This window comes from Dendropsophus ebraccatus, chromosome 2 (genome assembly GCF_027789765.1).
Source record: "Dendropsophus ebraccatus isolate aDenEbr1 chromosome 2, aDenEbr1.pat, whole genome shotgun sequence".
In the NCBI taxonomy this organism is placed as follows: Eukaryota; Metazoa; Chordata; class Amphibia; order Anura; family Hylidae; genus Dendropsophus; species Dendropsophus ebraccatus.
Genome location: NC_091455.1, coordinates 174,109,304 through 174,121,936, shown reverse-complemented (window position 1 = coordinate 174,121,936; position 12,633 = coordinate 174,109,304). Strand labels below are relative to the sequence as shown.

Sequence of the window (12,633 nt, the reverse complement as noted above, 5' to 3'; positions counted from 1 at the left end):
TCCTCTTGTTCTTGAGCTCAGTTTTTTACTAAAAACACTCCCCTCTTGAACCTTATTTAGTCCCTTAACATACTTAAAGGTTTCAATCATGTCCCCCCTTTCCCGTCTTTCCTCCAGACTATACAGATTCAAATCCTTAAGTCTTTCCTGATATGGTTTATGCCTCACACCCTCCACCATTTTTGTAGCTCGTCTTTGGACCCGTTCTATTTTATCAATGTCCTTTTTTAGGTGAGGTCTCCAGAACTGGACACAGTATTCCAGATGTGGCCTCACCAGAGCTCTATACAGCGGGATCACAATCTCCCTCTTCCTACTGGTTATACCTCTAGCTATACACCCCAGCATACGATTTGCTTTCCCCACCGCCTGGTTGCACTGGTGACTCATTTTAAGGCTTTCAGAAATCATTACCCCTAAATCCTTCTCTTCTGAAGTCTTTTCCAGCACAGTACTGCCGATGTGATACTCGGATAGAGGATTCCTCCTCCCCAAGTGCATTATTTTACATTTGGAAACGTTGAACTTCAATTTCCACTGTTTGGACCACGTATCTAGCAAAGCTAAATCATTTTCCATATTACTGACACCTCCAGGAATATCCACCCTATTGCACACTTTTGTGTCGTCAGCAAACAGACAAACTTTACCTATCAACCCTTCTCCTATGTCACTTACAAACATATTAAAAAGAATAGGACCCAGAACAGACCCTTGTGGCACACCACTTGTAACCAGTCTCTGCTCGGAATATACACCATTAACAACAACCCTCTGATATCTCTCCTTCAGCCAACCACAAATCCACTGAACTATCCAGGGATTTAGTCCAATTTTCTCCAACTTCTCTATCAGCTCTTTATGGGGAACTGTATCAAAAGCTTTGCTGAAGTCCAGATAGGCAATATCTGTTTAGCACTGCTATTTGTGCATACTGAATTCCATTTGGCATACGGTCCTAGTAACGCCCAGACCACTCACCTGACAGGTGTTCGCTGCACGTCACCTGTGACGTTCACCATGCGTCATTCGTGACACATGCACACCCACACTCATGATTGGTTAACTTTTGCTTTTAACATATGTTACTTGCTATGCTCATTAGACCATGATTAAGCGCGCGAAACGCGTAGGTTCTTCCTGTATACCGCACATGAGCTGTTTTTACTTTTTGGTATGAAATAAAGATTTTGCATATTTTTAACTCGGAGTGCTGGGACCATCACCTTTTCTTATTTCCCCAGGATGATCTTTAATGAGACCGGTCGTTCTGTGACCCGCCCGTTCCAAGGAATGGCCGGTCTCTTACAGCGTGTGAACATATTCTTCCTGTGCATTTACTGCACTAGACAATGTGATGTGGCAAAATTATCCCTATGCCAAGATATTACATCTGTATTGTGGCCTTACTGTACTATTATCCCTGTATGTTGCTGTAGTGCTTTTAAACGGGTAGTTAAAATCAACTGATGCAAGAAAGTGGCAGAGATTTGTAATTTACTTCTATTAAAAAAATCTCAAGTCTTCCAGTATTTATCAGCTGCTGTATGTCCTGCAGGAAGTGGTGTATTCTCTCCAGTTTGATATACTGCTCTCTGATGCCATCTCTGTCCTGTTTCAGGAACTCTCCAGAGCAGTAGTAAACCATAGATAAAACATCTACTGCTCTCCAGACTGGAAAAAATACACCACTTACAGCAGCAGATAAGTTCTGGAAGACTGGACATTTTTTTTTTTTTTTTTGTAATAGAAGTAAATTTGAAAAAAAATATTTTATGCTAAACTACCCCTTTAATATACCTGTTTTATGATGATATTGTGTGTATTATCCAGATTGTGTGACCTAAGATTTATTCTAATCCTTTGACATGACTATGTGCATGATGGGGCTTTAAATAGGTGGGGTGGAAAGGCCTCAGTTGCACCTAGGGATTTTTGCATTAGAGGGCCCATTTGAGGATCCAGTACTATGAATTCTGTGCAATTTGGGTCCCATAATAAAGATTGTGCTCAGGACCTGGGGAATTCAACTTGAGCCAAGTCAACTTTTCCAAACAAAGTTTGACTAAAGCTGTATACAGTAAGGAGCTCCTCATGTTCCTTAAAACGTCTCTTGTATTCTAGCTGGGAACTCTGTGAACCGCATGCGCTGACTGTACTGAACAGGGCTGATGTTCACTGCCTGTCATTTCTATTTTTGGAGTGGTTTGGTTCTTTCTAGTATGTTCTTACCCGTGTTAGCTACATTTTCATGCATTAAATCTATGAGTAATGTAAACATTGGGAACAAGAATTTCTTCTTTGTGTGTTTGTAATTTGTCATTTGTTATAGTAAGTGACTCTATACAATGCTTTCTTGTCCTCTAGGTTATTCTTTCCTCTTGCACTTGGCTTCCTTCAAGTATGCTGCCCAAGGACCGGAAAGGGGTAAGTGTCCATTCAAGAGAAGTGGTTTCCAGTAAAGATAAGGCACTTGTGTAGTGGGCATAGTGTCCGTAGACGTAATAAAGGTTTATATATAAATCCTATCAGATGTTTACAAATAAATTTGCATATACTTTTGTATCTGGCAGCCAGCCTGTCATTTGTGGCGATTTAAACAGGCCGCACAATCGTTTGTGTGACCTGGCCATAAGAATGATTGGGCCTTGTTAAAGGTTCTACAAGTGAGCACTGATCTTACTGATCGGTTCTCATTTGCTGCCACTCATCGAGCAGTTTAAGAGGACATATAGCTGCCCCCTGACTCCTCTGGCTACAGTTATAGGTCCTTCTACACTGCCTGACAGGAGGTAATAAGTGAGAACCGATCAGAGAGGTCGGCACGCACTTGCAGAGCCTTTGCACCCTTGACAAATGATATTGGGAGAGGAAAGGGCTGGATGGGTTATAATCCAACCAATCGTTTTCTCCCCAAATATCATCTGTCAGGGTTAAAGGACAAGTGCCATGAAAAACTTTTTCCCAGTAATTGAAGCACATTACAAAGTTATATAACTGTGTAATATGCTTCAATCACCTATCTGCCTCCCTTCCGTGTCTTTTCCCCCCTCCACCCCCCACCAGGAAGTGTCCTGACTCACACAGACCTGATTACTGTCGTCACCGTCACCAAGCTCTTCTCTCAGCTCCTTCTCCTGTTACACTAGCCTCCCCCCTCCCCTGCCTTGTCAGGTGACAGGCTTGCTCACCTCCGATTGGCTGAACAACTGCAAGCCATCACTTGTCACATCTCGCTTGCTTATCTTCCCTCAGACTGACTCCGGTACATAGGCAGCTCCCCCCTCCCCTCATACCCTCTCTCCCCCTCCCCTCATACCCTCTCTCCCCCTCCCCTCATACCCTCTCTCCTGCTGCTGTGGACTCAGTGAAGGAGTCATGTCACTAGAGAAGATAAGCTGAGCAAGCAGAGTCACCTGACAAGGAGGGGAGGGGGAGGCTGCTGTAACAGGACCTAGAGCAGCCCTCCTGCTGATGACTCATCCTCACAAGAAGGAGCTGCCTGGTGACGGTGACGACAGTAATCAGGTCTGTGTGAGTCAGGACACTTCCTGGTGGGGGGTGGAGGGGGGAAAAGACAGGGAAGGGAGGCAGATAGGTGATTGAAGCATATTACAGAGTTATATAACTTGTAATGTGCTTCAATTACTGGGAAAAAGTTTTTCATGGCACTTGTCCTTTAAGCTCGGAGGCCGACATACACGTTAGTCAGTTAGCCATTTCTGATTAATTCAGCAGGTTAAGCTAAGATTTCTCTAATGTGTATGCACCATACATCACATGTGTTCTTGAGTAGCAGCCATAGATGTCCAGTCCCTATGGACAAAAACATCACTATGGCTTACGGCTATTGGGCATTGGAAGTTTTGCCCCCCCTAATTTTTGTAAGTTGGAAAGCACCTTTACATTTTTCAGAACATGAATGTTGAACTATACTCGTGCCGATGGCAGCAGGTGCCAGCTGTCGCTGGTGATCACAGCATTTGTGGTTAAAACAATTACAGATAACAATAATTTAAATTTTTTTTTCTTTTTTGTCATGGTGAATTTTATAAATATACACTTTTGCTTTGCTTGAGCCTCCAAAGCAAACAACTTAAAGAGGTATTCTGACTTTAATTAAAATATACATCTAGGGTTCTGACCTCTGGCCAGAGTGCTGATCTCCAGAACAGAGACCCGACTTGTTTCTGGGCTTTCTTTGGCATCTGTGCATAGCTATCTTTATCAGGACCACAGATTTAAATGGAATAGCAGGTCTGACCAACGCTCTATTCCATCAGAAGGGCACAGCCCAAGTCCAGTTTTTATGATTGTTGTTCCCAGGTTGGGTTATGAGTTTACACAACGGTAGGAAGACTTTTGGAGATGAAGATCTTCTGGGAAAATCCCATTGACATGAATTTTGATTCTGCACGTGACTCCTAGGTCAGGAATTTAGCTTTATAGTCTCTTCTCTGAATCATCACAAATTTACTTTTCCAAGAAGTTGAAGGAAAAATTAATGATTTACCTTCCGACTTAAATAAAGACTTAACTAGGGAGATATGGCTCTTACAGGAGCTGTATATCAGTAATAACCAATGACACAGTCACCTTAGGAAGCAGTGTAGTAAAGAAATGGAAACATTCCCATTACATAATATATGCCGGGCTCTGTTCATTCTGACATTGTGGTTTCTGTTATCATGGCAATTATGAAAGCAGTACCAGATTCATAAAGTAGTGGACACTGACTGCATCTGACCGACCCTGTTGACTTACACAGGGCGATTATCTGCCCAGTCAGGCAGAATCAGGCAGATATTGCCCCGTGTGATACAAACAGTGATCAACCAAGGAGCGGATCATCTACTGATTGTTGTCTTTCAGCAGATTTAGTGATAATCGCCTGCTGACTGCACATTGCTCTGTGTAATAGGAGGTGCGCTCTCAGCAGCTGATAAAACAGTACATAGAAAATAATAAAGTAATACTTACTTGTCCATGCTTCCTTGTGTCCTCCTGGCTTTACACTGCTCGGCGCAGCTGGCGCTAAAGTTTCTGAGGCCGTCTCTGAAGTGACAGGCTGCTCAGCAAATTACTGGCTGTCCCATCTTGGTCAGTGATTTGCTGAGCAGCCTGTCATTTCATAGACTTGTCAGTGGCAGCTGTGGGAAGAAGCCAGAGACACCAGGGAGTGTAGACATGTAAGTATTACTTTATTATTTTCTATACATGCAGAAAGGGCTGCATGGACATCATAGCCTATTCCTAATGTCATTGGATAACCAGCAGTACTTTTTTTTTTTTTTGTTAACCATGAAATTCTCTTGTACACAACTGCCTCATTCCTCCAGAGTAATAAAACTCTGTTTTTCTCTACTACTGTAACTTTTTTCTTTTCAAAGAAGTTTTTACTTCAAATCCAAGTTCCTGTAGTGTTGCAGATTATTACACTACAAGATCACTCCTGGTTGTAACAGTAAGAGGTTATGTCATACCTTATTGCATACATTCTGAAAAGGCAATTCACTACTATTTAGAGTTAGAACCTTAGAGTAGGCAGGAAACAACATAGTATTGCATGTGGTTAAAGGGGTTTTCTGGGACTTTTTTTTTTACAAATTTAAGGCCTGATTGGCGGTCCAGCGGTTGTCTGTTTGCCATTGCCTCGGTGGCTACAGTATGCAGTCAAAGGAGCCAGAAGCAGACGGCGCCATATATTGTGAAGTGGCTGCTAAGGGTCATTGCAGCTCCACCACCCATTCACTTCATTGCCTTATGTTGGATTCCCACTGATCAGCTATGGATGGTTACCAGATATCGGACCCCCACCAATCAGATGTTAATGGCCCACCTGTAATATAGGCCTTCGTTATCTCATCGTTGGGGATTTGACACCTGACATTAAAGTGAATGAGTGCGGAACTTTATAGGAAAAAAATCCACAGGCTTAGGCTGGGTTCACACTATGAATATTTCAGTCAGTATTGTGGTCCTCATATTGCAACCAAAACCAGGAGTGGATTAAAAACACAGAAAGGATCTGTTCATACAATGTTGAAATTGAGTGGATGGCCGCCATATATCAGTAAATAACTGCCATTATTTCAATATAACAGCCGTTGTTTAAAATAACAGCAAATATTTGCCATTATATGGCGGCCATCCACTCAATTTCAACATTGTGTGGACAGAGCCTTTCTGTGTCTTCAATCCACTCCTGGTTTTGGTTGCAATATGAGGACCACAATACTGACTGAAATATATGTACTGTGAACCCAGCCTTACTGTGTATTAAAGCTCTCAAAAAAAATAATAATAGTCTGGGTTCACACCACGTTTTATGCCACACAAAACACATTACCTGACTGAAATGGGCAGAGCATAGCTGTTTTGTGACTACGTTCTGTCCATTGAATATGCAAAAAAGAGCCAGTGGAGCCTCATTTAAGAGTCTCAAAACTCAGGACTAGCCAGATATCCCTCAGGAAAGGGTCCAGCCAAGTCAAAAGTCCTATCAACATTACGTTTTATAGGAGGATCAAGACCCCATCCAAAATAGTAAGTCTAAGCTTGTCCATGCATCGGCCATAATGGCAGGACATCCTCCTGCTGGATGAGGGTCACTGGTGACTGAATCTTTTTCTGTCCCTTGAGAATATCTATCAGGCTGGTTTTACACTGGCTAAAATATTAGCAAAAATAGCTAAAATGAAAAAGTGCTGCAGCATTTCATAAAATTTAATAGAATTTTATGAAATGCCATACTTGGCGTTTTTCTCTCCTCTCTGGTGTTTTTCTGGCTCTGTGGCAGTTTTTCCAAAGCTCAGTATGGTGAGGGTATGTGGTTGTTTTCTGCAGACTGTGCCGTTACTCTCCCGTAGAATTCAATGGAATTTCTTTCATTCGTCTCAAAAACGCCGAAGTAAAAAAATAAATAAATAAAGGCATTCACACCTAAAGTAGTCAAAAATGACAAGATTTTTTTTTTCTGATGTTTTTGGGAGGCCACAAAAATGCTACCAAAAATCTGTGTCTGGGGGGGCACGGCCAGGACATCATATTAGTGATTAGGTAGGTAATTGTTTATTGTGGAAAAATCCTAGATACAGTACACTGTATGTATTTTCAAAGGGTTAATCCTAATGCAATCTTGGAAATGCTCTTGTGTCCTCTTTTGAAGACTTTGCTAGTTTAAGGCAGAATTTCCAAAAGCAATTTGGTCTGGTGATTTCAGCACTGAGGCTTTTTTTTTTTCTCTCTTCTGCTTTGTAATGTTATAAGTTTACTTCCTCCTGTTACTTGGCATTTTGGAGCTGCTCCTCGTGAAGCTTACTTCGTCGTGCAGTGCTGTGACCTTACATTATGCTGTTACAGGAGACCATCAGCGTGTGGGTGCGAGATCCTAAAATACAGAAAGTTGACTGGCATCCCTACCTGGATTATGAAATCTGTATCCATGTAAGTTTTAGTAATTTTTTTTTTTACTTTTTTTGCTTTTTTTTTTTTTTTTTTTATCTTTGATGGTTTTATGTATTGTGTATGGAAGTGCTGGGATGACATTAACACTGTTTTAAAGCTCAAGTTACTATTATAGTCTGCTTGCGTCACATTACATTTCTTCTGTTTTTTTTTGTTTTTTTTCCCCATTTTACTATGAAGAGTGAGAACCATGTTATGAAGTGTTTCTCTATAATTTGTATACGTATGCAGGGTAAACTAAAACGCACATGTCAGTTCTGTCATTCAATGTAACTACTGAAATATTTTCTGCAGACGAACAGTATGTGCTTTACGGTGAAGACTTCTCGCGTCCGAAGAAGGTTTAGAGAATTTGTGTGGCTGCGGCAAAAACTTCAGAGTAATGCTGTGCTAATGTAAGTAATTGTGTGTACTGTGCGCACTTTGAGCATAATTTAGATGGTGTATATGGTGTATTTTAGCAAACTTTAGCAATAGTAATTATTATTATTCTAAATATAGGTAAGTATTTCCTTTCAAAGAGCAAATTCAGTTATTGATCATTGAAATGTTTTATTAACTCTTGGTAAATTTTTGTTTATGCGCATCAGATAAAATAGGTTAAACTAGCACTACTATGTATTGTTGAAGTTCTTTTTTGTTTTTTTTATATATTTTTAACTTTTTTCAATTTTTTTCTTTTAATTTTATATCTATTTAAATGAGAAAAACAACCTACATATATAATTATAATACTATTAATTTCGTTCTAAGAGGCATAGTCCCTACAGTCCTCAGCACCCTGAAAAGGGACACTATTCTAATACTATTATAGCATAGGTCTGCACCATTGTCTGTCTAGATAATTACGGTATATTCTAAGTTTTAATAATAACTTACATATTGCCTTTGTACATACAGCTAAAAAATAACCTGCTTCCCTTCTTTCCCCCCCTCCTCTTTCCTTAAGTGACCTACCGGAACTGCCACCCAAGATCCCATTCTTTAATATTAACAACACACACAATGTGGAGCAGCGCATTCGCGGCTTACAACAGTTTCTGAATAAGTGAGTACAGTTTTTACTCCTACGGAAGTGCCCGCCAGAAAATCCTTGTCCTATGTAACAGAGCCATCTAGTGGCCGCCGTCATGGCTTGTGGGATTTTCTAGTCTCTATTCTTTCACCTCCCTTCCCCCTCGAGGGGACGATTGTTCAGCCTTGATTGTCTGTATAGTAGGTGGAGCTGCAGGAAACAAAACGTCATGCCTTGTGCTGTCTGTCCTTTATATAACCCTATGCCCTTGTTTCATGCCACATAAAAGAAAGATGTGCACATCCCGAATACCTCTTATGGAATCTGACTCTTTATGGAAGCCGCTTCCTTCGGGTTGTATAGTATAAGAATAACAAATGACGTATTGAAGGCTCAAAGCTACACACGCTAGATGTTTTATTTCTTAAGCTCAAAAAATCTATTTAAAGCAACCGTGTATAGAAATATATGAAGCCTTCCTGACAATGCTGCCCAAGCACGCATGTGTAGAGGGAGGCTGGAAGACATGGCTGCTGTGTATTGTCTGTGTGCTCTTCCAGCCTACAGGTGCACACCCAGTGATTGATGAGGCTAATGCTGCGTTTACACAGAATGATTATCACTCGAATTTTCACAAGATCGCATTTGAGTGATAATCGTTCCGTGTAAACACAGCAAATGATTAAGCGACGACATGTTCTCAAATCGTCGTTCGCTGAAAATTCGCAGATAGCGTCATGTAAACAGTCTTTCAAAGATTCACCCTATGAAAAAGATGGGCTTAAGCAATCTGAAAAACGATTGCAATAACGATTTTCTTTTATGAATTTTGTAACTATTTTTTTAACTATTGATTCGTCTAAACGCTGATCGTTCTAAAAACCAAATTGTTGCTTCAAAATCGTTAAATGATCGATTGGGCGAATTATCACTTCGTGTAAACGCAGCATAATGTTCAGTTATAGATGTTAAGTGGTATTCTCAGAGGCTGATAAATATTAGGTCAGACTAAAAGATCTATTTATTTTTTCATAATCCATAGTTTGTCAATACATAAATTTCCTAAACATTTTCACAGCTATCACTGCATCACACTTGTGCAGAGACAGCAGCAGGCATTCTTCACCATCACCGCATTATTGTCATGGGGGAAGGATCCTTTTACACATACAGATAAATCACTTAATCGATCGTTTAGCTAACGACAAGTTTTTTGTAAAGGATAGGTGTTTGGATGAAAAGATAAATCTTGACGAAAAATTGTTAATACAGTCGTAACTATGATCGTAATTGCGATCATAATAAATACTTGAAACGACTGAAGTATTTACACTGAAAGACTCGCGAGCGATTAACAATGATTTTGAAGTCAGCACAAAAGATGCGATCAAAAGCATAGGAACAAATTTTCGTTCAGGTCCAATCAGAACACAGGAAGTGCTGTGTTTTCCATGATGACAAAAAAAGATAATGAATGTATGTTGCAAACTTGCTTTATATCACATCTGCTGTTGATTTAGATTTTGAAAGTTATAATGACAGGTACACTTTAAGGGCTAGGGTCCCCTGTTCAAGTTATAGGTTTGAGTTCCAACGGCCAGAGCCCCACCAGTGTGATATTTGTTCAGTGAATAGGGATACATGTTTTAGGTTAGAATTAGAGATGAGCGAACCGGGTTCGGGTTCGAGTCGATCTAAATCTGAACGTTCGGCATTTGATTAGCTGGGGCTGCTGAAGTTGGATAAAGCTCTAAGGTTGTCTGGAAAACATGGATACAGCCAATGACTATATCCATGTTTTCCACATAGCCTTAGGGCTTTATCCAACTTCAGCAGCCACCGCTAATCAAATGCTGAATGTTCGGGTTCGGATCGACTCGAGCATGCTCGAGGTTCGCTCATCTCTAGTTAGAATACCTCTTTAAAGGGGTTATCCGGCCCTTTTACCTTTTTTTTATATATTGTTGCCCCTATATATAATATAATAAAGATCCTATTCTTGCCTCACAACTCTCCCTTGGGTCCTCCTGCAATGTCTTTGGATCCCCACTGAACGATCTTGCAGCCACTTTCAAGATGAACTTGTCTCTACAGTGACAGCCGGCTCAGCCAATCACTGACAATATAATACAAGTTTTGGAGTATGTACTGCCCCTTTAAGAAGAGAAGTCCACATCTGAAAATATCCACACTCATTGTTTTGTATACACAGATTTTGCCGCCTACAAAACTTATTGCTGGCTGATGTAGGTCTACTAAGTGCCCTCTTACACAGCCCGATGTGTGGCGGCAAACACACCTTTACACAGCGCGATAATTTGAGCACCCATATAAATGCACTGTTATGGGCCGTGTATGTCTCTGGCTAATAACTATGATTTCACAGTCCACACAAAAGAGCAAATCGGCTAATTTGCTGGCCCCTTTACAGGGCCTGATATATCTAGTGAATGAGTGTTCTTTGGAATGCTTAGTACCGATAGTCGGTGGGTGTAAAAGGGCCTTTAAGGCAGCGAAAATAAGATTATAAAAAAGGATATTCTCCTTGCCATTTCTGAGTCATTGTAAGAAATGTGATGCTCTGAAGCCTAACACACTGTAGATACACTGCAGTAACCTCATATAGAAAAGTACGTGTAAACATGGTACATAGCATGTAGCAGCCGATGCATTTGAGATGGTGATCCTTACTCATATCATACTATCCAAAATTACAGTGAATCGGTGTAAGATAAGTATTGCAGAGCTAACTATATAATAGTAAGCAGCCCTCACAACAGCTAGGTACTTCTTGCACTTGCTCCACCACTCTGTCCTCTACTCTCTGCCCTGCTGGGTACCATGTTGGCTGCTAAACAGTGTTTGAGCCATTGGCTAGAAAAGCAGGTGAGATCTAAACCTATAAGGAGGTAGTTTTGCCCAACATGAAGCTACCTGATGTGCTACTGTCTGCTCTAGTCTAGAGGATACCTACAGTATAAGCCATAAGGGTATTGGGGCAAAGCATTTAGGGATGATGTTAGCTGTGTACATAGTTCCTATGGTCACTGACTACCCTCTAGCCACATGTGCAAAGCATTCTAGTGACTTTTTACAGGGACTGTGGAAGTCACTGTAATAGCTCCTGCAGCCGTTAATCGGCCTATGTAAAAGTGATACTGATCAGCTGAGGACGGGGAAAACTCAGGATCTTTGGCTTATCGTGTCTTTAGAGCAGGCTTCAAAATTTGTTGTTGGCCATACAGTTTCCTGTGTAAACAGGCCGAGAAGGATAAAAGAAAACTGATAGGAAAGATATGTATATACAGTGGTACCTCGGTGCTCAAACTGCTTGGAACTCTGTATTTTCAAAGAAAGTTTGCTTTGGTTCTCAAACTCTTGCTCGGTTGTCAAACACTTTTCGGGCCCCCAGTCTTGAAGGACTCGGTATCTGAACGTTTTTGTGAGCGTGGATGGTGGGTTGTACCTGGTAAGTTAAGCTCTGGTGAGGCTTCACATACAGTACAGTATAAGACGACTGGAGTGCGTATACAGCACAGTAGTAGTAGTACAGTCACTGCACTACCATCTCCTATCTGTTACAGTGGGGTGAGGGGTACTCTAGTGACTACTGTACTATAATAGTTGGTTTTGTTGAATGTTTCTTGTTTAAAATGTCCTGTACAGTATAATACTGCTCTGTAATGTATTGTACAGTATATAGTGCTGCTCTGTAATTTATTGTACAGTATATAGTGCTGCTCTGTAATGTACTGTACAGTATATAGTGCTGCTCTGTAATTTATTGTACAGTATATAGTGCTGCTCCGTAATGTCCTGTACAGTATATAGTGCTGTTCTGTAATGCCCTGTACAGTATATAGTGCTGCTCTGTAATGTCCTGTACAGTATATAGTGCTGTTCTGTAATGTACTGTACAGTATATAGTGCTGCTCTGTAATGCCCTGTACAGTATATAGTGCTGTTCTGTAATGTACTGTACAGTATATAGTGCTGCTCTGTAATGTCCTGTACAGTATATAGTGCTGCTCTGTAATGTCCTGTACAGTATATAGTGCTGCTCTGTAATGTCCTGTACAGTATATAGTGCTGCTCTGTAATGTACTGTACAGTATATAGTGCTGCTCTGTAATGTCCTGTACAGTATATAG

General features: G+C 40.8%; 1 protein-coding gene across 5 annotated transcripts in view; it reads left to right on the top strand.

The window, feature by feature from the left end:
- Positions 1-12,633, top strand: part of SNX10 (sorting nexin 10) — a 53,056-nt gene that overhangs the window by 28,917 nt on the left and 11,506 nt on the right. For 4 of the 5 annotated variants that reach the window (XM_069960447.1, XM_069960450.1, XM_069960449.1 and 1 more), the window contains 4 exons: positions 2,368-2,427; positions 7,363-7,446; positions 7,762-7,862; positions 8,417-8,515. In XM_069960447.1, the coding sequence (XP_069816548.1) occupies positions 2,404-2,427; positions 7,363-7,446; positions 7,762-7,862; positions 8,417-8,515 (308 nt within the window). In that variant the 5' untranslated portion in view covers positions 2,368-2,403. Of the gene's footprint in view, positions 1-2,367; positions 2,428-3,299; positions 3,529-7,362; positions 7,447-7,761; positions 7,863-8,416; positions 8,516-12,633 lie in introns of those variants that run through there. The other variant, XM_069960446.1, reaches the window with a different exon arrangement.